This window comes from Pagrus pagrus (genome assembly GCF_965226575.1).
Source record: "Pagrus pagrus genome assembly, chromosome: 21".
Classification (NCBI taxonomy): Eukaryota; Metazoa; Chordata; class Actinopteri; order Spariformes; family Sparidae; genus Pagrus; species Pagrus pagrus.
In genome coordinates, this window is record NC_140208.1 from 10405989 (window position 1) to 10431538 (window position 25550).

The window sequence follows — 25550 nt, forward strand, 5'->3', positions numbered from 1 at the left end:
AGCTCTGACAGGAGGGGAGAGAGAGAGGAGCCTAAAAGGAAAGCTGTTTCGGTAATACGCTAATCTGGCTCTCACATCTCTTTGTTTTAGGCAGTGAGACGGGATATTTTCCCCAAGCTACCGTTGAGAAGTACATCTCGAGTCCGCTGTGGGTGAGCTGTCAAGGGGAAATTCTTTCTCCTGTTCTTTTTCTGTGCGAGAACACCCCTCATACCCTGAGGGGCCTTTAGTGAACCTGCCATCATCTACACGTACTGACAGCAGAGAGCACGCACTTCCACCGTCCCGCATACGTCACTGCGGCGATAAAACAGCCGCGGGCCTCGCCACAGAGATAACGCTTCCGAGCAGTCTATCAAACAAACAAAGCCAAATGACGAATGTTTGGGAATTTGTTAAGAAATGACGCCATATTGCCCGTGTATCTCCTCCACCTAGCTTGTTTTTTTTTCCATCCACACAAACACACATATATATATACTTGTACACCCACTTCAGCCTGTCCTGGAAAAATCATTAGAGCCCCCACCGCCCCACACACACTGCATGCAGATGGAGAAAAATAGGGCTGAGAGCCAAAACGCCTGAGGGGCTTTTCATGACAGTAACCTTCTGTAGAGCTGCTTGTATCCCTCCACCTAGATCAGGGAGAGGTGCTGAGGGATGGATGGGAAAATAAGCGAGATAACCATACAAAATATTGGGCGAGGAACATTCACACAAAGTACAGAGGAGGAAGAAATCCGTGTCATTTTGCTCTCATGGCCTGGAGAGATGGCAGACTAAATGCTCTTTTAAAACAGCTTGAACATTGAAATGATGATGGCTCCTTTTGCCTCAGCAAAGCACATTAATACATAGCTGAATGCCATTTCCACTTTTGTTAAATGGCTCACCTATTGAGTATTCAATTACAATGGCTGTCTCTCGTTTGGAAGACGGGGCTGGGGCCCATAAAAATAAGCTCCCTCTGAGTGTGGAGCTGCAGAACGCATCGGACAGCAATGGAAGGCGTGAAGAGCTCCTGTATGGGGGTGGTATAGTATAATGTTAATGGCAGGGGAGCGAGGAGGTTGTTGGGTATTGACTGTGGGGAGAAAGCTCCTCATCTGCCTCGCTGTTTTATTAAGGAAGCACATTTTCAAACCATTTGCACAGATAAAAAAAAAAAGATCCCTGAATCCTGGCTTGAAACAAAAAAACACCAGTCAGGGTGATTAATTCAGTCTTGATTAATCGTTCCATTTGTCTATGATATGTCTAAAATGCCACAATACAAATCCGCCAGTAATGGTCCAATCCTTTCCCCCCCATTGTGTGGTTTATCTCTTATGCTCAAATAGCAAAAGCAAATTGTGGCTAATTTTATCGGCGAATCCACTGGCATGTGGTTTTTCCAGCGGTAATGATTCCCTCATTCGGGCCTAATTAACTGCAGCCATTAAATGGAGGGAAATGTAATGGCCCTGGGTTCCATGTCAGGTAGTCAGAGGAGGACAGCACAGGAGGACTCAATTAAGCCTGTGCTGTTCCCAGGTTATCGCACGACATGTTTGCCAATTAAGTGAAGTAGCGTTTGATGTCTATGTGCCTCCGTCGGCACCATCTCAGAGGCCCTGGCAACGCGGAGACGGCGTCTCTAGCCTGTCCACACCCCCCCACCACCACCACCACCGCCAGTGAAGGAACAGACACTACACTATGCCCCAAAAAGGCAGTAATTACAGGATGGATGGGAGACTGTTATATAAGTACGAGGCTGCCGATAGGCCAGGGAGGGCCTGCTGATGCCAGGTTTCAAACAAGTACCAGCAGGATCGAGTTACAGCAGAATTACCAAGGGTGGACTAACGCAGACAGAAACACAGACATTTCAACATCAGAAGCAGGCAAAGGCAAGAGGAGAAACAGAGGCTATTGACATTGTTTTTGAGTCTGCAGTGTTGCCCGATTGTTTCAAACGATCAAAAGTGAATTGTGATGTGACTGAAATAAGATCCCGGTCATGACAAATTATCCAGCACTCGATTCTCAAAAAAGTCGCCCAAAATTGTTATTAGTCACTTTCAAATCATGAGATCTTACAGCTGCTTTAAAACATATTTCCCCAAGTGTGTGTGGAGCTCTGTATCGTGACTCACTAAGTGTGGGAGAGGAAGGCAGAGACAGGCAGACACATTAGCCCTCCCTTATGGCACATTCTGCAAGGCTATAGGAGTCAGTCTGCATGATCCTGACTGTCACTGACTTGTTATGAAAGCATCGCTGGCTGAGGCTGATCCATCACTTTGGGGGGTGGAAGTTGGGGTGAGAGGACGGCCGGGGGTGCTGGGGGCGGGTGGGGGTATGGATGGGCGAGCGTGGGCGAGGCAGCCCTGTTGCCTGTCACTCACCATGCACCACTGCATGACCGCCAACCTTGTCTGGCTTGTGCACAATGGGAGGTCTCGGGCTCGACTGTATGAGCAGTCATTCCCCGCTCCCCCCTCCCAGCAGTCGACACAGAGGAAGGCCAAAAGGAGTCAAAACACTCTGGACAGGCATTAGTCCCATATAGACCCTGGAAGACCTCACCGCTTGAGGCAGTTGAGCAGTGAATATCTGCTCTGTTTGCCACTGAATCTCTTATTCTGGCGGACTTAGTCGGGTTCAATTCCAGAGAGCAAGCCCTGACAGAGACTCCAAAAGATAATCTCCTTCAACAAACATGCATTGCAATTATCCAGAGTCATTAAAGTGTAATGACTGGAGGTGTGAGCAAACTTCTTAAGCAAACAGTTACAGTACCACCCACCCGAAAATACATAACGCTTGCAAAATGTACACCGTGGTTTAGGAGACACAGAATCGTTCCTCACAGCAATTAAGGAGCGAGAGAGAGAGAGAGAGGTGCATATGTAAAAGGGAGGTCTTATGTTGGAGAGAGGAGAGAAAAGAGGAAAATGCTGAAGTCAGCCACAGCAATAAATCCTCAAATGCTGAGCAGTTCCTTCCAGTTCTGTCCTGGTCTGTGGACCCCATCTCTAACCCGAAGACAGGGCTCTGTTTAGTAGCTTTAGCAGTGGGGAGTTGAGTTCAGGCCAGTGATTATCCACTCCCCTCCTCCTCCCCCTCCTCCTCCCCCTCCCCCTCCTCCTCCTCCTCCCCCCTGAAGGTGCAGTTTGTCCAGGCGGTGCCTCCGAGTCAAACTCAGCTGGCCTGTTAAAGGATACTTCCCAGCAGCACCACGGTCTGTGACCACAGCTTGACCTCCAACCAGCTACTCACTTCCACAGAGCCGAGAAAAAAAAAAAAAAAAAATCAATAGATCAACCGGCATGAAATGGTGACGCGATTGAGATGAGTGATTACCGGGCTAATTCTTATTCATCCCTTTATGGGGCAGTGATAAGTGAGAAGTTAAATGGATACTGAGGAGGAATGAGAGCGATGAGTGGAGCGAAAGAGTGGACATGGCACTTTGATTGATGCTTTAAACAAGGTGAGAGGATATAGTATTAAACTATAGGGCACTCATACCGCCACCAAGACTGCACAATCCTTTGAATGTCTTTCAATAACAACAGAAGTATTCACAAGCATCTAATCTGCATTTAGATCTGGATTTTGCATCTCGTACAAACATTAAATGCCAATTAGCTAAAGGCAGGCTGGATTCTTTAAGGAGAAAACCTTAATCCTGATGGGAATATTAGGGTTTATACATGGCTGGATTGTGGTGATGCTAACATTTTGATGTCTCACAGGTATAATGTTGACCTCTTCCACCATCTAAGTTTAGTGTGTTAGCATGATAACATTCATGAATGGCACTAAAAAGCTACATTTTCAAGTATCTGGTTACAATTTAAAGTTAAGCCTCAATTATGCCGCTAAAGGAGGGGGGGGTGGTTGTGAATGAAAATTTTTGGGCAATCCATTCAATAGTTGGTGTGACATTTCAGTTGAATGTGCAGTATTAAATTTCTGCTGCTTAGGGGCTCGCAATCAAAACAATGAAAACCAAAGACGCAGTTTGTCGATGTCGTGAAGTAGCGCGGGATCATGGGAGTTGCTGTCTTCATTTTTAGACAATGAAAAGTGAAAATCTATCGGACGTGACGTGACTCAGGCTGCAGTGTTCACGGATGATTTTAAAGTTTTACTTCCTCACTCTCTTACATACCACCTGATGTTTTCCCCCAGAAGTTATAGGGACAGGTGACCAATTGAAACACACCATTAGCTGTAACTGGCAATAGACAAGTTTTCTGCTTTAATTTATCATTATAAAGTAAATGATTGCACAAAGTACTGAATATACTGTAGAATAATGAAACCATGGGCATTTTGATTGCTTGCCATAAACTGCGCTTTCACTACACAATTTTGTCTGCCACCAGGCAGGAAATCTCCCGGGAAATGGAAGATTAACTGGCGATCCAATCCAAGGGTTGCAGTGTGGCACCAATTCTGTCTGCTTTCACATTTCTATTATAGACTAAACGATTGAATAAACTCACGTTTTGTCCTGTGTTGTTGTTATTTGTGACTCTGAGGAAAACAGAAACGATCCAGTTGTCTTTGCAACTGCGGAGCCAGCAATAACACCACCTGGAAACGCTTGGGGATGGAAATGTTGTCTGTTTTGAGTAAAATTAGGAGCTCTCTTGGATTGAACATTGTTGGAAAACATTTAGGATAATTAAGTACACAACTCAACATAGACGTTTTAATGTCGAAACATTACTTACTGTATAATAACTTTAAAACCCAAAATGTCAAGCTCTTGGTGGAAGTCAATGGCTCACCAAAACCATCAGGATTCATCCTCAGAGCACCATGAATGTCTATAGAAAATTCATGTCAATCCAGCCAATAGCTGTTGAGATATTCAGTCTGGACTAAAGTGGTGGACCACCCTTTGACTGACCAACAGCCTGACATTGCCGCACTGCTAGCATGGCTAAAAATCTCCTCATTTGCTATGATCAAATTTATTATGTTGTAAAATATCTTATGGCAGATATTGGCATGGCTTCAGTGATGTATTTTTCATGAATGAAGAAATTTACACAGTTATTCAAGCAAAGAGGTTTTAGAGACATGCCACTAAATAACAAAAAACAGTCAAACACGACTGAAAATATAAACTTCTTTGTGTAGATAAGCATACACAGAAACACATGTACTGTACATCTTAATCAAAACAACGTGCTGGAAAACAGTATATGTGGCCTAAAGAGGCCTGAACACACACGTGTCTCGTTTCACTTACCGTCTCGTTGCCAAACAAGATGTCGACGTAAGGCATGACCTTCATCAAGGGCTCTTTAAAGAACTGGCTGATGAAAGGTGCTGAGAGGTTCATGCAGAAGATTTTGTTGTTATCTGAAGCGTGCTTCGCCACCTTCAGGATTGACTCCGGGGACACGGTCAGGAAAAATCCCTGAAAAAAACCCAAGAATAACATTTACTTACGTCATGCTTTCAGCAGTTTGACTGACCTCAACTGAACCAAACAAATTAATTCTGTATAGTACCACTGCACAGACAGAATTATCTGTGTTTTGACAGTACAACATGGGCCAGAATGGACTGAACTAGTGGCTCTTATAGACGGAAACACTTTAAACTGCTAATTTGTGGGTTCTGGATTCTGACGAGGCAATTTTAGGGTGACAAGGCTTGGCATTATTGAAATAACACAGGAGCCAGAAGAAAGAAAAAACAGCAGTAGTGCTGAAACATTTATCTGAAATGGTTTCTTAGAACACACACAAGAGCAACAAAGAGGAGGAAAAAGGGCAGGAAAAAATCCATCCAGGACAAAGCCTGTGGCTGGGCTCCAAGGCTCGTACTGGAGGAAGCAACATGCACGTATCCGATGATAGGGCGAACAAAAGTCTCGTCTGGACTCTCCTTACTTGGAAACAAGAGAGGCAGGTCCACTCATTGTGTGAATGAATACAAATCAGGTAAGAAAACACCTTTGTGTTTCAGGTGGAAACCTGAAGCGAGACTCTCCTGCAAGCCACACAAAAACACTCCTCCTTTGATACTGATCTTCTTAACCTTGTTTTTCAGCAACAAGCTGCTCTGTAAAACCACTGTGTCACAATAGGGGCAAAGGGGGGAGAGAGGAAAGGAAAGTTTCAGCACAGTGATACATTTAATCTGGCTGAAAAGCTTCCATTGTGGGCTACAGTGCAGTTCTCATTAAAGCACTATGACATTTGCAGCAACGGCGGAGCGACCTCCATGAAAAAGAAAAGGGTATAATACCGATGAATAGAGGGTGACTGTGTAGTCAATCAAATGTACAAGGCATTACAATACAGCCGTGCGAAGCAGGTGAATGCTTTATTACACATTCATGGTGTCAGTCACTCTCTGGGCAGACATTCTCGCTCCTCTGCGGTGTTGTATGTCCTGCGTTTTTTTTGGAAATGTCTTAAGTTAAGGCCCAGGTCAGGGCCTGTGGTTGCTGTGTCACGGTACCATCTGTTGAAGACTAAAAAGGTGTTTTAAATGGATCTCGGAGCACAAAAGGAACTCACTCTGGGCTAATGGCCCATCACTGACCCTGACATTTTTCTTTTGCGGCGTGCCAAGGTGTCAGAAGAAGGGGAGATTGTTTTCTGACACAAATGGTCTTTTTTTGGAAGTTGAAAATAAACTGTCATGGTTACCGTAATGTTAACGCTGATCAAAGGCCGGCGGCTCGATCAAATATCCTGAGGGGCGGTGAACTTTAAAAGCCATGCCACGGCTTCTCTAATCACACACTGGCTCTGTGTAATTTACTTCGAGCCTTCACCACCGCTGCCAGTGCAGTCACATTACACTGCTCAGAACTGTAACACACGAAGTGATTTCAGAATGAATTAAATCCATGTAATACTAAAAATACTACCGACACTTAATTGTGATTGATCGCTCGAGTCCATTTGGATTTGACGTGACGCATTTATAGATCTGAGAAACACACTGCTTCCAATCTGAGTGATGTTACAGTGAGAATGCCGTCAAAATGTGAAAATGAAGCAAGACGGACAAAAATATGCGCCGTAAAATGACACCTTAATCTTTTAAACTCAACATTAGCACAATTCGGGGGTTTCTCCCAGGATGTTGCTGAGCCAGCCACACCTTGGCGCATCTTGTCTCGTCATCAGTTTATTTAAAAAAATGACAGCCTTAATACTTAAATACATGAAATTTGCTAAATGAAATCCTGTCTCTGCAGGTTTTCCCTACAGCGGGGGTCGTTCATCTACATTTGTCTTAAGGCCAGACTTTTTCTAAGCAGACACTGCGGGGGCGGACTAAATAAATTAATTGTATTCAGGCCTAATTAGCCTATTATTGAAATTAAATACATTTTTCACTTTCCTACTAAATTAATGTTATTTTTACTAGCCTTCACCAGTGTGTACAGACTAGGGATAGGCTGATTATTTGTCTGACTGATTAACTGAGCTGATATTCATATTTTTTCTGCTTATAGCTATCAGTGCTTCTTGTGTCTGATTGCAGATACACTTAAAAATGCACTACTATGGCTCTGATGCAGCATCCCTTCTCATCTCCTCTCTCTCTCTTGTCCTCACTCAATGTCTCACCCACAACATTATCTTATTGGTTACATGTAGTAAGTAAGTAATAGCCTATCACAATGAATAATCTCAATCTGTAAGTAACTAGTGACTAAAGTTATCAAATAAAGGCAGTGGGGTGGAAGTGTAAAGCAGCAGAATATGGAAATACTCAAGTAAAGTTCCTCAAAATTGTACTTAAAACAAAAATAAATCCAAGTGACCCCTCTTGCAGCTAATCAACAAGCTTAGCGATGCTCCAACAACTTCTTTGGCTGGCCAGTGCGCCGCTGTCAGCTCCTGAGGAAGGCCAGTCTGGGAGCTGCGCGGTTTGATGTTGGGTCAACCAGAAGAGAGGATAAAGTTAGAGAATAATCAGATTCTGTATTCTGCTGTCCAGATGGGAATCTTTGACGAGCTGAATGTGGCCTGCTGGGCCGCCAGTTGAAATCACTGCCAAACGACTTTATGTTTAATTTCAATAAAGTGTTTTAATCTCTGATCCACCTCTGCTACAAAGCACAGCAAGACATCCTGAAAGCTAACCTTAAAAATAATATACATGTCAAGAACACTAAAAAACAACTGATTGATGACTGAATCTAAAGTTTGCATCTGTCTTTAAGTGTGCACACTTGATTGGCTTTAATGCAGAAAAATGGAAAGTCAGACCTAAAAATAAAAAACATTTTTTTGAGAGTCTCTATTTGAAGTAATGCTGCAGGAATCTCGTTCATAAAAATCACACAGGCCATTTTTTCCACCAGACTCCAAGTATTGTGACTCCAGTGGCTTGTGGGAAAAAAAAAAAAGCCTCAGTCTGAGCCATGTGAAATTCCAGTTCCCATCAGTAGTCTCTGCTGACTACGAAACAGGAGAAGTTGAGTCTTTAGTGCTGCGGTGCAGATCATGTATCAAGAATACCAGATCCAGTTTCCTAGGTGTCAGAGAGCCCTGTGAAGTGGGGTGACTATCGCATTTCCAGGTCAAGATGATCAAAGCGCTGGGTACACTTCGTACAATTTCCAGCCAGCCAAAACATTCAATGAAGCATTCAGAAAAGCATTTTCCTGGCAGACAATAATGCGGAGCGATGTTTGGCCATGTCAAGTGGTAATTTGAGGGAAGAGTTGGAAAGGCAGGGCATCCATTTTCAATGTTTACCCTAAAAAGAGGAATGACTTCCACTTTAATCACACAAAGAAAATGTCTAAATGCTACTCTGAGATGAAATTAGTGGTAGTCTAACCATAGAGGTCCTAACAACACAGCAGCAGCACGCTATCACACTTTCCCTGCATTGTATCAGTGTTTTCCCCGGGGCTGCTCACATCTGAAACGCTGGGTGTGATGGATGGCATGGTGTCACCAGGCTTAAAATAAAAGTGGACATCTGAAGGGTAAAAATGATCTATTTTGGGAAGGGCATTTTCATTTGCACCGGCAGCAGAGGTGGTCATGGAAAAGGAAAAGCTTTTCTTTTTTCCCTCCCAGGTCTATTTTAATTCTGCAGGGATCAGGGGGAGTGTTCAAAGTACTGTGTCATGAAGGCTTTGTTTGACACTTCCTATTACTCAGGAATGATGGAGGGAATTTAAACCATCACCACTTCAGTGGGAAGAGTAATTATGGCCTCTGCAATCGCACTAAATTTTATCAAATCCCCAGATGTTAGTCAAGTTTATTTATATAGCCAGAGATCTCAAGTTTCTCTCAGAGGGTTTTACAATCTACAGGCCATCTCTCCTTAAAGCTGCTCTTATCAATATTTATTAAAAATGGATGAAAAGACTACACATAATGTAAAGGGGTCACTCGTGGTGAACCAGCAGAGAATTATCATCTTGCTCTTGAGCTCCCCTGAGATCTATGAAGCTTTTTAGTGTTTCAGTTGTACAGAACTAAAATGTACTGTTTTGGCACCGTCTTATCTGCTCTCCTCAAAGTTCTTTCCAGGCAGAGGAGGCAGCTGTTTTCCGTCAGAAAGCTCTGATAATCCCACTGTGCAATACCTGCCCAGCACCAAACGGCAGACAGACACAGTTAGCTACTAGCTGGTGGACATAGTGGAGCATTTAGCAGCTAAAGAGCCAGATATTTCCCTCAGGACTTGAGGAGATCAAACCAAAACTAAAAAGGAAATCGAGAGACTTTCATTTGCAGGTGGCCACGAACTTGACTGCAAATACTGATGTAGCTCCATTTCTGCTGGATGTGTAGGATGTGTCAACTGGATCTGAATGAAAATGCCCTCGTAGTAACTAAGTGCCAAAGCGTACCATTTTTTTTGTGTCTATTTTAAGGCTCATTTTTGCTCTATGTTGGTTTTCTAAAAGCTTACGGATACGGACCAATGGAGCAGTAGTTGTGGGGGGCAGTGTAGCATTGTAACCAATAGTTCAAGCAAGACACGACCACAGGACGAGAGGAAAATGTTTTAATAATTGTGAAGCTTTTTGAGGAGAGGTTATCAGTCGGTGAGAAGATTGGAACATCTGTATTATGTTACCTTGCTCAGGCACAGAGGCAAATGGCACAGCACAGCTGGGAGGAGATTAAACGGGGATTAAATGCAAGTTGGACGGTGGACGGCGGTCCATAAACAGACGTATCTATTTTCGTACGTAAAGGGAGCATAAGTTAGCCTTGGGAGGGTAATTTATGGATTTTAAAGACCGAAAACAAGTGATTGAGACCATAAACTCATTAGAAAACTTTTTGCTGAGCTAATAAAATCGAGTGAGAAGTAGGGTCATTTTCTCATAAGCTTACATACAATCTGAATTATTTGTGAAACCAGTAGATTAGCCTCCTGCTAGCCATTAGAAAGAGTGCAGGTTTAAGGCACTTCTAGATTGGCTTCACTTTCCAGGCACGGAAGCTCCATCCACATTTTATACAGTTAATGTTTTATAGCTTGTTGCGCTGCCCCAAGTGGCAGAACATGTCAATGTAGGTTTAAAGCTGTGTTTAGACCGATATTAGTGTAGCTTCAATAACTACAACCTCCTCATTTATTTAAATATAACCACTGCACTGGCAAGACAAGGGTGCCAATTCAAAGACCTCCCTTATTATCCAGCAAAAAAGTTCTAACTTTAAATGTCACTGTTGACTTCATGATTATCAAAACAATGATTGTCAGCACGATAACTTTCAACTGTTGTTAAATCCTCAGAGTATTTTTAAACCGCTTTGTTTTGGTGCCTCATTACTCCTTCAGTGTTATTGATGCTCTTTTGTTGTAGCAACACCAACACAGCAAATTGCATTTCTTTAACGTGGTGCTTTCTTTAGTGTGAACACAGCCTAATACTGCAGTCACACAAGCACCAAACTCAGTGAATATCTTTCTGTGAGAGCCAGTACGACTGACAAATTCAAGGACGTGTTCCCTGTTCCCAGCCCGCTCGAGCAGACTCATGGGTTGTAGTTAACCTTTGTTCAACTCCTGGCCTCGGTTGGCCGACAGATACACTTATGCACTGTGCTCGAAAATAAAAGACATTATTCTAGCTGTGTGCCCTCGCCCTGTTCAGTGCAGTGCCACACTACTAGCATACAAACTATATTATTGCTCTGATACACTCTTTACCGCTCAGTATTTATTTCAGTGTGTTCTTGTTATAGTTTCGATGGAGAGAGGGCTAATGTGACTGCAGGTTTAGACCTTCAGTTGAGGTGAGGAAAAGTTTCTATCACACAAAGGAAGAGCAACAATGAAGGGATCCCTTTTTTTAAAGGCAAGAAACGGAAATACAGTATACAACCAGAAACTACAGAGAAGGACTTATCAAACACCTGTATACAATTTTGCAAAGCGACTTTGTTTCAGATCCTTTTATTGAGGCGTTTGTTCTGGTGATATATTCCTCGATGTCAGGAAAGCCCTGTGAGCTAACCAGCAGTGTTTCAAAGCTTTTCAAAAGCCGCCCAGGCCATGCTATCCCTGTCATTACCATAGACAGCCCCCCATCATGCTCTCTGGTGCACAGGGTTCATTACACAGAATTAGATGTCACACAGATCAGAGCGCGCGTGAGGCCACACACTGCTCTCCTCCTCAGTTATCTCTGTAAAGCACCATTGCGAGGTGGATCGATAGCTGAGGTTTGGAGCTTCATTAGCTCAGTATGACTCCATCGCCATCAAGACACCTCTGGCACGCTACGCTAGTGTTGCGAGATATATTTTACTCCCCGATCCTGAAGGTCCTGCTGTTTTACACACAAACACACACAGGGACAAACAAGACCTTCACACATGATGAGGGGCGGGTGGAATCTGTGTCAGTCTCTGGCTCGATAATCAGGAGAAAGAGAGAGGACAAACAAACAGAGGTAAGTGATTAATGGTGTCACAAAGTGCCTTGAGTGGAAGAGAACAAAATTATAAGGATGAAAAGAGCTCATTTAAGGCTTTTTATTTCAAAGGAAAATGCGTGGGGGAAAAAAAAAGCAAGAAAAGCAAGTGGGATTTTCACAATGCTAATGATGTTTTGTTTGCATCGAAGCGGCCAGTTGGTTTCACTTAGAAACAAGTTCAATTAAACCAACAGAGAAGATAAATGTGTAACAACCCCGCGACATGATTCAGCATTCCCTGCACTTTTAGGATGTTTGATCTGACTGCAAGGCAATTCAACCGCGCTGATAGCATCTGGCCCTTCTTCTTGTTCTTCTTCTTCTTCTCTCTTCCATTAAGAATCATGTTCTGGTGAAGCTTATCAGACATCTAGGAATTCATCCGCTTCTTGGAGGGAGCTGGAGGGAGGCCAAGTGTACTGGAAACACAAGGGAGGGCTGTGCTTTTAAAGGCCGCTAGGAGATGAGGGAAAGGGGGCTATCATGTCAGCCAGGATCTCTGGGGCAACATAAATGTGCCACAAACGCTGGATTTAACAACTGGGCAGAGACATGACTTAGTAACTGCTGCAGTATTTATTTCTAAAACATTTTCTCTGGTTTAAATATTACCTGATATTCAAGCTAGCGGATATTCTTCCCCCACCCCCCCGATGTCATGAAGGTCTCTTGTGGTCGTACGTGAAATATAGAGATGCAGCTAGAAGGTCGCGGCGATAACTAAACATACCTGGCCAAGGTCGTCTTAATGAGCGTGGATAAAACACGACATTAGAGCCAACCACAGAGCACTTGAGCGTGTGTCACACTACCAGCCTGCAATTTGTACAACCATCAGAGACCGTAATTACATTAACCTCAGACGCCTCCACTCTGTAAAGTAATGGATGGGAAAAAAATTTTTTAAAAAGGTTTTTAACCCCAACTTGAGGTTAAGGGTTTGTTGGCATCACAACATTGGAAGAATCAGTTTGATTTGAGTGGTATCTCTCTAAAAGTAATTCGAGATCAGCTTCAGGGTCTTTTCAGATGGCTGCCTTTTGCTCTCCTGTTAAGCTCTACAGTTTCAAAAATGTGTTGGCCGGGGGAAGAGGCCAGCCTGAGCGGGGAGAGCGGGATGCCAAGGAATGTACTTAAGATCTAAAACAGACAAGATTTAAAGCCAAGAGCATTTAAATGCCAATACTAATCCACAAAATTATTCACCGCATAGCACAAACTGACTCTCCCTTACAGATACCATATGTTACCTCTGTGAGGAGATGAAACGAAAAAACGATGCCAGAGGAGATGCTTTCTTCTCCTAAAACTGTGTTATCTTGGTAATGAAAAGAAAAACCGTGCTTCTCTCTCCCGCTCTCTCTTCATGTTCTGAAGCTACTCTATATTTCTGCTCTCTCTGGTTCCTACTGTTGTTCTTGCCTCCATCATTGGGAGATTAGCCCAGAACAAACTGTTTGGTTTGCAGGGAGTTAAAATTTGCTAATGCATACACTCTCAAGTGTCCTTGTCTGCCACACTGCACTTAATTAGCATTTTAGTGCGAGCAGTTCTCTCTCCTCCAGTACCTCTGAAGGGGAAACATCACTCCAACTCACACAAACACACACATATACACTTATGGAGTCAAGTTGAGCTCCTGTAGTTTCTTACACGATTTGAGAACAGGATGGGGAACGGAAAGGGGAGTTTGTGGGGGTCGATGGAAAAATGGGATAAAAGTCTGCAATGTGAAAACAGATGTCGGGGCTTCAGAGTTGTCTCTTCTGAACTGGCTTGAAAGGGACGTATTAATATATGGGTCAGATGTATAAAGCAGAGGTTCAGTGTCGGAGTGTCGACATTGCAGAGGGGTTTCTAGTTTCAGTGACTCCGAGGTTGTGTGCACAGACAGAAACTAAATCTCTGCAGACATTCCTGCTGCTGGGAAGTGAACATTTCCAAATGTGCCACTCTGTGGATGTAAATGAATTAGTGCACTTAACTTGAACACTAAAATGAGCAACCGAGGAGACAATCTTTCACTGTTCGCAGTCGCTCCAGTGAAAGCTAGCGCACCAGGTTGGAAAATTACAGGTAATTGCTGAAGCCATTGAATCCAGTTTGGTTTTGGTTGAAAGACTAAAATAACAAAGCTCTGATTGCTGAAAAGACAAGGGCAGGGAGCTCGGAGGCCCTGTTGCTAAGAGTTAATTTGATACATATTTCTCCCCCTTGAAATGTCTGAGGTACTGGCAAGAGACGGCGAAAAAAAAAAAAGAGTGAGAGGGAGGGTGAGACCCCCGCTCTCCCTGCAAATACTATCCATCTGCCATATTACATTTAACCAGCATGAGAAGCTAAGGGAGCGCCCTTGCACAATATTGTGTGAAGGCTGTCAAACTCAATGCAGGAGCTCGGTGCCCACTGCTCAGAGCCGAGGACACGGGGCCGCTTACATTCAGTCTAATAATAACTTCTGACTGTGTGCGCTCAGCACCACCAACATAGGAGAGCACGTGGCAGAAAAATAACTTTTAATTATTCATGGGTGTTTAAAAAAAAAAAAAAAAAATCTAATTGAAACTGTAATGTGATGGCCCTCCGATGAAAACACCAACAGCTATCAACAGTTTTCTCCCTGATCGCCAAATTACGACTCAAAAATAGTAGACGGGGCAAAAAGTTACAGCAGACTTTTAGAGCACAAATAAAAATCTCATTTTTTTTGGCAAACACGCATGAACAGTGCTGCTTCAGAACTTAAATATTAGGATGTTTTAAAATGTTCATTCATAAGCCTGATACCACTGGATATTTTTCAGGAGACCTCAGGACAATTTCTGGCCAAGTTTGGAGACAAAAAAATCATATTTTTGGCTAGAAATCGGGCATCTCCAGCTTTGTTTGTGGCCACAAAACAAGGTGTTTTTAAGTTTAAGTTTGTTTTGAGACTGCCAGACATTTCCAGCCGTGGTTTTAGCGACCAAAACAGGTACTTTAAGTCAAAACATGATGTTTTCCTTACCCTAACCATGTGTTTTTTGTGCCTAGACCTAACCAAAGCACTACCACGGCGTTGTGATGAGAGAAACAGAAAATGTAACCTAAGGAAATGTGAAGTTGCAACATAAAGGAACCTAAAGTTTGATCTTATCTGTGGTTTCTTCCGAAACATACTTTGCTAACATTGATTCTAGTGATTCGGTTGGTGTGTCAGACTTCCTCAACAATGCTGCATTAGGATGTTTCTATGCTGTGATCTTTTATATGATTTTTATTGGCAATTCAAATGATGATTTCACAATTTATGTTTTAAGTGGTACTGTACAGTGCCATTTATGTCAAGATATCTTGACTTTTAGATGCTACTATGGGTCAAAATCCCAGATTCTACACTTTCTATAATGCAGTGTATTTTGTACTGAGCCCTGCCTGCCTATAGGCGCTCAGTTCATTTGTGGTCTCGAAAAACCAAACCTGATGACATCATCAGGGGTTATTCTCTCAGGCTTTGAAAAGCTTCTCCAGATCCACAACGGACATCGTACTATAAACTGTTTTCACAGACTGAGTAGTTTTCCTCAATACTTGTAAACTGACCTTTATGAGTAAAATCCGCAGAGTGAGCCTTTAATTCTGATCTTGTTATATATTTTGTGGTATAGCTTATGTATTACTTTGGCAGGAACACTCTTCCTAGTTAAATTAAATGATACATCTATATTCAAAACACACAGCACGTCAATCAAAACAATGAAAACAAAAGACGTATTTTGATGATGTTGTGAAGTAGCGTGGAATCATGGGAGTTGTCGTCTTCATTATTAAACAACCACTGCTGCTGATGAAAATCTATCTGATGTGACTCAGGCTGAAATGTTCAAAGAGAAGGGTATTATGTTGAAGTTTAATTCACACGGTCAGTCACGTTTGCAGACCCACCTCATTCTCTGACATATCGTCTGATGATGTCAGGGAGTTATAGCAACAGGTGACTAAATAAAACACACCGTTATCTTCAGGGGAATTAAGGATTTTTCCTGCCTGAAAAATGTTTAATGTTTTTTTTCTGACAAACAATTCAAAACTCAAAAGATATTCACTATATGATCATACAAGATAGAGAAAAGCAGAACATTTCCACACTAGAGAAGCTTAAAACAGTGAAAGTTTGTAATTTGACTTTGATGAATGACATTTATTTCCTGTCCAATGATGGTTTACTTACTTTAACTTTGTACCTTCTAACTTTAAAATTATAAATCAAACTGAGTTCACACTAAGGTTTGAGTATCTTTGGACCTCAGTGACACAACACGGTGCTAACACTCACTACTGGGTATTGCTACAGCACTAAAATCAAGCTCAGAAAAATCAATTGCCTGGAGGCAAGAAGTGTGAACTTTCATACCCTAAGCCCAATTTCCTTGAAAGTGGAGGTCCTAAATCAAATCAAGCCAAGCCAATGCACCGTGGAATTATGCACAAAATGACACAGCTATATAAAATGACAACTGGTAAGAAATACCGTCAAAGGCTAGGAAACTTTAGAGCTTGTTTATTCACTCCACATGTTTTTATCTTGCCGCTGCTGTGATGTTGTCAACTCTGATTGTCTTTGTTTTTATTCAGGTCGAGAGGGAGAAAAATATGTGAGTGCACACAGATGATGTAAACATACAAAGAGGAAGAGCAGAAACAGCACACTCAACGGAAAGTTGACTGGTCTTGTCAGTGCAAGAACCTGCTCTATAAAAGACTCACTTGTTGCTGTGGTGTTTTGATTGTTAAGAGAAGGGGTCGGTGTCTGCTAAAACTTTGAAATTGCCTTTACGATTAGCTGCTGAGTGAGGACAACTTCCCTACCTGTGCACGACTAATCACAGCTGAAATACCTCGGCAGGACTTCAAAATCTTAGTGATCAAAGAAAAAAAGGAAACGGCAGAGACTAAAATACTACTTTCAACTTTTAAAAGTGAATGCATGACAATACCATTAAAAGTTGCCCACTGCTCCTCTACTTATAGTCTGTCTGTGAGTTATTGTGAAAGTTATTGCTCTCCGCTGGGCTAAACAGACATTTTCCTCCCTCAAAGCACTCACATATTAGCAGTGTAGTGTACTAAGAGCTTCTCCCACTTGAGAATAGCATCTCAGACTTAGAGATGCCTATAATCACAGCCAGAAAATATGAGTCTTTCTTAAGCATCAAACAAAACCTAAGAAATCACAAAATTCAGATGCTGCTGGTAGGCGTCAGGGTTGTCTGCCAAAAGCACAAGTAACAGGGTGAAGCAATGTGTTAGATGTTAAATCGAAATTGTTCAGAGGCATTAGCATGCCGCCTGCCTTTGATAATTCTGACTTCAAGACTTATTAGCTCCAACATGGTTAGGGTTTCTTTCCTGTAGGACAAGATGACTAACATGTCAAGGAATAGTTTCATGAAGATATGTTTATCTACAGGCTTAAACCAGCCTTATTCTACTCTTGGATTATTCCAACACAAGGTAGACAGTGTTACCAAAATAAAGACTGACTAAGTCGGAAAAAGTATCCACCCGTTTCCCAGGGTGACTCAGAAGTAAAAGACACTATGTTTCCATGGCAACAATCAGTGACACTTGTTGACCAATGACACAACATGGTTTTCTGCTGACCATGCTGTGTTGTCCTCACAAAGCTGTGTTGTCCTGATTTAAGTAGTTAAAATATATATATTTTTTTTTTTTAAATTGCACTTTGTTGCATGCTTGTTCACCTTTTTTAACTTCATTTCTATCAACTGCAGCATTAATACTTTTTACTGTCCATTTGTTTGCTTGGTTGGTTGGTTGGTTGGTTGTAGATGGTCGGTTGGTTGGTTGGTTGGTTGGCTAGTTGGAGTTGGTTGGAGTTGGTTGGTTGGTTGGTTGGTTGGTTGGTTGGTTGTAGATGGTTGTAGTTGGTTGTAGTTGGTTGTAGATGGATGGTTGGTTGGTTGGTTGGTTGGTTGGTTGGTTGCATGGTTGGAGTTTATTAGTTGGTTGGTTGGTTGGTTGGTTGGGTGTAGTTAGTTGTAGATGGTTGGTTGGTTGGTTGGAGTTATGTGGAGTTGCTTGGAGTTGTTTGGCTGGCTGGCTGGTTGGTTGGTTGGTTGGTTGGTTGTCCAGCAGGATTTCACCAAAACTACTGAATGGATTTCCACGAAACTTAGGGAGGATGGATCTGGATCCGGAACAGACCCCAATAATTTAGCTTTTGGTGTGGATCCAGATAAAACAATTTTCTCACTTTCTTTAACATTGCGATATGGGGCATTTTTTGACATTATTGTTAATTTCTCAAGAAACAATGCATATATCTACTAGTGAGTACAATTTAATGCCGATCGTAATAAAATCTGGATCCAGAGGATTTAATATGATTTCATTGCGTTTAGTGTTTGTTTCAGCTGCTATATGGTAACAAATAGGGATAAAAATCTTGACTATCATCAATGCGCAGCTGAGATAACAGTTTTAATTTCTCTTGTTTATCAACCAATCATTCTTCCACAACACAACGGAGACTATGATCCATCTGTCTTGTGTTGTTGTCCTAGTGGTTGGCTGTTGAAGCTCTGGTGAGATTCAATTATGGTTAAGCAGTTACGGGTGATTTAAATTTAGAGCGATACTGGGCTATTGAGATTGATATTGGATTAGGCTCGATTGAATTAAAGTGGGCTGTTGGGCCTTGGCGGAGGTAATATAGTTTTGGTCTGTTATTGTTACACGTTTCCAAATTTTTGCAGTGAAGTTTCGTTGTTACTGTGACCTTCTTTTTGTTCTGCTGGTATGAGTAGAACACATTTTCAGTAAAAATCAGTAGAAGTAAATGCAAAGTAATGCAAGTGTTTCCATTGCACTCTCTCACATTTTGTCGTTATCAATACATCAACTTTTCCACCTCAGCAAAACATAAAAACCTTCTTTCAATACTTCAACCTTTTTTTTCCTTTAGGGGTTTTTTATGCACATGTTAAAAGAGTAAAAACAACAGGTGGACGGAAAAAATTAACATCTGCTCCTTTTTCACTCATTCATTATTCTCTACATAATAAACACTCAATACTTTACACTATAGGGGGCAATAAATGGAGAGTTGCAGTTGCACCATCATCAAACGGTGTAGTACACAGTATAACAGTAATTTAAACATATTGTGGGACTTTTAGGGTAAAAAAAAAAGTTACGTGTTCACACAGTCGTGGACATTTTTTAGGCCTTTCATCACTGCTTAATTTCCCACTTAGATCACTAAAATGAAATGAAAAGTCAATATAGTCCTCTAGAAAAGAAGTAGTAAAGTCTTAATTTACCCAGAATTCATCTCAAATACATTTTATTTACAATTTAATAACAGGAGCTTTGTGTATATGATTAACTAAAACATCCATTTCTTCATGAAACCACATACAAAATAGTATCTGATTCATGTCACTAATTCAAGGTAAGTATTTCAGCACCAAACTAAGTGCTTTTAAGTGGTCATAACTCTGTTTGTGATCACCGTATTACCAATAAAACAAAATGTTCTCCTCTCTGTGTGGATTATAAACCTCTTTAGCCAAGACCACAGGGAAGGCCAGTCACTCTCCCGCCTGATTTATTAGAACGAGAGCCTCTCAGACGGACAGGAGAGTTATCCCGGGCTTCGTCCATTTTTCTAAAATTTCAAAGTGCTTGAGATTTCTAAGTGGAGTAGCCTAAACGAAACACACAGGATGTGGAGTGCTACATAGGAAACGTGTGAATCATCCCAAAGTGATACAGTATACTGATTAGACTGGAGAATTCTCCTCTTCAAAGACAAAGAAACATTAACAAAAATTTGGTATCCAACATGTCAGTCTCGTTGAAGAGTATCCATTACTTAATATACACCCACACTTCTTAGAGCTTAGCCACAACATGAAAAATTACCACTTAAGGGAAAAATAAACGTATAAAGCTGGTCTGTGGAGCAGGAGGTGGAAGGTTGCCTTCTAATTGCTTGAGGGGAGAGAAACCATGTTAGAGTAAACAAAGTCTGATCGATGGTGGGGATTATATCAGAAAGAGCCTTTGGCCTTTGGCCAAGACGAGCAAACACACTGGTCTCTGTCTCTGCTACAGATGGAAAAAATAGCCAAGGCAAAAAGCTGGTGAGTTAAAAGCATTATATTTCACAGAGGGGGGAGCAGATAGAGCGTAGTACAATGCCAGATATGACATGTAGCCAACTATATCACGTCTTGGCTATTTGTATCAGACAGAAATGCCAGTAGATAAGAGAGCAGTGTTGTGAGAGTTTGATGGAAGGCTGTTCCGGCTGGGGGCTTAGCTTTAGGTCAGGCTATACTCCCACGGCGCTGCAGTGCTGTGTGTGAAACCTCTCCATCACCACACGCACAAGTTCAACGCGCTGTTAGCTGGTCACGGCCGGGAAGAAATGTATTCTGTGTACACCCGGCTTCAATGTGGCAATTGCAATTCACATAAGCCACTTAAGGAAATCTGCAGGGGGAGAGAAAAAGGTATAAAACTGAGAGGGGGCTTACGAGTTATTGGAGCCTTTTAAACACAGGGGCTCCTCATCAGGCTGGGTTTCCTTTTTTTCCCCTCCAAGTCTTGTAAATGAGTTCACTCCATTGCCTTTAAAACCCCTGTTAAGGTATTAAATCTGAAAATAACATAATTCATTACCTCTGTCTGAAACATGTTTAACTTGGAGATGTAATACGAGCAAAAGTGCTTTGGTCTCGGTAGCAAGGATTTTTTTTTTGAAAAAAAGCGAGGAAGTATGTGCAAAATGTAAGCTATTCTGTCTGAGATGTCATTCAGCACAAAAGGAATACTAATGACTTTTGAATCCATTTAGTGACTCACTTCAATTTGTGATTTATATTAATGGCCCGTGTATTGCTTTCTCCACATCCAACAGGGCGGTGTTCTGCTAAATTTCACCATAATATTCATGTCGATAAGCAGGTGACGACTTGGAGAAAAAAGGACTGATTATATTTGCTAATCCCCAAAGAAATTAGGCGAGATTGATGAAAGCGTGCATATACTCCACACAAAGCCTTGGGAGTCTCTAAAAGCTGTTACCATGGTGGTATCCCATTAGAATAACAAACATTTCCCCTGGATGTTTAACATCGCTTCCCAGTGAGCACAGCCCTCCCTAAGCCTCCCCTCTCTCTCCCTCTCTCTCAAGCACCTGCCTTCACATTTTCCACTTCTAAAATTCCACCAGCCGCTCGGAAAAAAAAAAAAAAAGGAAGGGTGAAATATGAAATGCAGTTGCGAGAAAAACTTGAGTGCCAAAAAAAGGACTTTTCTTCAAACCCGTAATAACTTTCCATGGGAATAGGGAGAAACTTAAAAAGAATAACACTTCCCCTTGATTTTCTACTCCTACCACTTTTTTAAGCAGGCAGTGAATTTCCTGGAGTGATAAGGGCTTAGCCAATGTAATCCTCAGAGGACCCTTCTCTGGCATGCCAGGAATCAAGAAACCTTTCCCTCTCAAAAAAAAAAAAAAGAAAAAGAAAAAAGAAAAAAGTAGAAAAAGACAGAGAGGGAGGCAACAGTAGGTTTGGGAACAAGGCGGAGAGGCAGCCAGCATGCCATCTCCCACACATGCTGGCGAATGCAAATTAGCATGTGTGGAAAGAGCAGCCGGACTCGCCTCAGCTGGAGATCAACAGAGGAATATTGATATGACAATGCAAGGGGCTTCCCTGACTCAGACAGCAGGGGCCACCGAGGATGCTCTAATTGGCCTCACGCAAAGAAGTGGGAGGGGGGCGGTGGGCACCCATAAATGTTTCACACAGATTGATTCATTATCAGTTTGCTCGACAGGCTGGGTGGGCCTCGTAAAAGTGTACCATCTTGAACTGGTAGCATGTAAGTCACTGTCACCGCGGCAGGACAGAATATATCATCCCGACCTTTCACTTCAGATATTGAAATGAGAGCCAGTAACATGACTTGCCATGCTGCAGGACTACCACTCTTGCATTTCAAAAACGAAAGGAGCAGAGGGATAGTGCAATGATAGGTGACAGTGCAAGGGAAAAAATTAATAATTTACGAATGTCTCCTCTGTCAGGATATGCCAAGCTATGATGTTCCGTCTCTCTTTTTTTTTTTCTTCCAGCAGGCGTCAAAGCAGGCTGGCAAGTTTGAGGTATAAATATTCTCTTGATTTAGCAGCGACTGCATGTACAAAGCAAAAGGTATCCTGTCTGTATCGTCATGAAGAAAAGATCTAAAAGGTGCAACTAATAAATCGAACCCATTCGCCAAATTAACGTTGCCAATGGTTGTTTCCATAAACAACGGATGTGTTTCAACTTTACACATTCTTTATGTTGCAACTTTTCTTTTAATTTTATGTTGTGACAATGCTCCAGGGACAAAAAACACTTCATGTCCCAACTTCCCATTAAAAATAACCATTTTTGCCACAAACAAAAACAACAATATCCAGTATTTATTGCCACAAATATGGCTGGAAATTGCCTCTACGTCTCCTTCAAAATCTCCAGCGACGTCACACTGACGAACGTTGAAACGCAGTCTGTGGTGACTGGCTTGCCTGTAACTCCACCACCATCCTTTCCACCTCCAGATATAAAAAGTCAGGTATTAAATATGGCACATTTTGTAGAAATGTCTACATGTTATGTTGCTTATGACACATACAAATGTGAACATATCAGTGATTGACACTAACGTTAACTGCAAACATTTCATCCTGGTGACTGGACTGAATAAATCATTTGACTGCCTCTGGCAGCGTCTTGTTTACATTGACGACCAATTAATGGCTTACACACACTATCTACTGCAACACTTTGCTACAGGAGAAGTCATAAAACCTTACAGCCAAACTCTGTTCCGTCTCTTAATGTGGTTGAACTGACGTTTCTGCTCAGTGATAAATGTGCACAAATTATTCAATATCCCACAAAAACTAATCTGCCTGTTAAAAAGGAACTGCAGGCTTCACAGACACGCAGAGCCGCTGAAGATCACTGGCAGCCATTTAAGAGCCGTGAGAAAGGCAGTTGAGCATCTCAGCTTCTCGCTGGGTGGTTGGTTACATGTGGTTGACACATTTGCATCTTCAAAGATGCGCACAGACAAACTCAATATGTGTGAGAATGTCTGGGCGGCATGTGGAAAAACCCCACTCCTTCCTCTGAAGAGGTTTCCTCCCCCTCTCAAAGACTATACGATGTTTTGAGGTCCTTTATCTGTCGAGCAGTTGCTTCAGCAGCCAGTTGTACACAAGTTGCTTGGACTGGATGCACAGAAAGCAGTTGTTGTGTAGCGCGCAGCAGCACTGACTGCTCTGCACCAAAACCGAAAAAGGCGCTGCAGGAAACTACAAATCAGGAGCCATTACACAGCAACAAATATGACAGGAACAGTGCTGCACATTATTTGAGCTCCAAGACTCATTCACTCAGTGTCTCTTCCAATGAGCATGAACAATGCAAGCAGAGTGTGCATTGTGCTGCAGAGCAGGAGACTGTTGCTCTGAATTGGGGGTAAATTACAAAAGAGGCCTGTGCAAATTAGACGTGATGGCTTCATAATACGTCTGAAGTGTCAGCTTCTCCAGAAACCTATCCCCAGGCTACACTCACGGATCGACGCCTTGAACTTCAATTATTCCTGCCAAACCGCTGCAATCACCACGCTGTAAAACAATCACTCTAGCATTGCAAAGTGCACAGGATCAATGTTGACAGGGTTACCTACTGACAGCGTGCTTTCATAGCATGATGTATTTAATCTGCGCGGAACACAGATATCCATCTTGGCATTAAACACAGCAAGTGTGTAAAATCTTTCTTTTTTTCCTCTTAAAAGCAACTTTTGAATGAAGTCCTAGAAGAAGATTAATATCTCTGAAGTGTTTGTAGTGGTTTTAATCCTGAGAGACCATTTTTCACAGAAGGAGGACGAGGACCGGAGGGAAACAGCTGCATTTCAAGAGGAACCATCCAGAACTGTTTTCCCTCCTGATATTCATTTGGTGAGGGGGTATATTCAAGTGCTGCCACAGTTCCACAAGATTACAGCACGGAGAGGACTCATAAACAGAAACACAAATCCCAAACAGGATCTGACATCATGTGTTGCGATTTTCTATTATACAAAATTACCTCTTACTTGCGTATAATTTTGCTCGCAAACAACTAAATTACCTTCGCGATTTGGGACACCTCCAAAAAAAAAAAAGGTGCTACTGGGTCCCGTCATCACATCGAGCGATTGTGAGAGACTAAAATAGAGGCAGGATGACCGAGTTGGCACCTCAGTTGAACCGGAAGAAGTGACCACAACTGTTGAACAGAGTGAGAGTCTGACGATAAAATGGAGCCCGAGGGAGAAGCAGGCAAAAGAGAAAGAAATGCTTCCTGTAAACACTGGCTAAGAATTATTTACTCACAAGGCTAAACATTAAAGAGTCCTCTCATCCTTAATTAAGTCTTGTTTATATTTCCCAACAACGAGTGAGTAATATACATGGGATGTCTAGTTGAGATGCATCAATATTGTCTCCTCAACTGCGCCTGCTACATAATTAATACACACCCTGACATGACATGGATATGATATGACAAGGGTATCAGAGGCGAAGAGTTAGAAAAAGAGAGGAGTGAATGCATTTTTCATGAACTGCAGAGCTCCCCAGCCAAAGTTCTAGACATGATGTTTCAGTTTCAGAGATGGAAAAGGGGGGCGCGGAGGGCAAGAGAGGCAAATATGTGGCTGTTCGAAAACAAACCTGGGATTTCATATGCAATCGCGCTCGTGCCGATATGTCCACATCTGTGATCACACATCCAGGGGTCAACTTTGATCGGCCCCTGCGCCTCCCTCTTGGCTATCGGAGCGAGGTCCTGTTCAAAAAGCTGCAAATGTGATACAACATCCTCTCATCTTTTTACTTCAACTGATGTCTCAACATCTGATAGGCTGTGGCGTTACTGCAGCTGCTGATACTTAATAAAAGTGAAGGCTGGATTTCTTTAAGGGTAGCATTTTCCATTTCTTTCACCCTTTTCTCCTCAGACTGGTGAAGCTATAAATAGCCTCGATTCCTAGCTGTGTGGAGAAAAAAAAACAGGTGTAGAGAAGAATTCATTTTGCAGTGTATTTGGACAGGGCTGCCCTGCTCCGCCACTGGGAGAGGAGGCCTTACAGGGGCCATTCCTCCTCATTCAGAGCCATTACCACCCCACTGTCACTGTCAGTCTGTCCCCTCACCCATCACAGAGCCCAGAGCAGCCCCACAGCCCGTCTCAAACCTCACAACTAAATCACATTCTACGCACAAACGGCCGGGGCCGTGCAGCATCTACTGTATCTAATCTAATCTGTCCATCTCCTGTGTCCCTTCACACACATATACACACACACACACACACACACACACACCATGGAGGTCTCTGGGAAGGCAGGCCAACATCTCAGCACCTCAATCATGTACATTTCCGCCGTGTGTGGTGAAACAAGAGTCGGTAATGCAAATCAGAAATCAGGATTTGCCTCCATAATTGGGGCTTTATCAGCTCATTAAGAAACAGGGAGGCAT

At 42.4% G+C, this 25550-nt stretch overlaps 1 protein-coding gene across 2 annotated transcripts in view; it reads right to left on the reverse strand.

The window, feature by feature from the left end:
* The window catches only part of LOC311250783 (adenosine kinase-like), a 113220-nt gene that overhangs the window by 25914 nt on the left and 61756 nt on the right, over positions 1-25550 (reverse strand). For both annotated transcript variants that reach the window (XM_084342827.1, XM_084342828.1), the window contains exon 7: positions 5258-5428. In XM_084342827.1, the coding sequence (XP_084198953.1) occupies positions 5258-5428 (171 nt within the window). The remainder of the gene's footprint in view (positions 1-5257; positions 5429-25550) is intronic.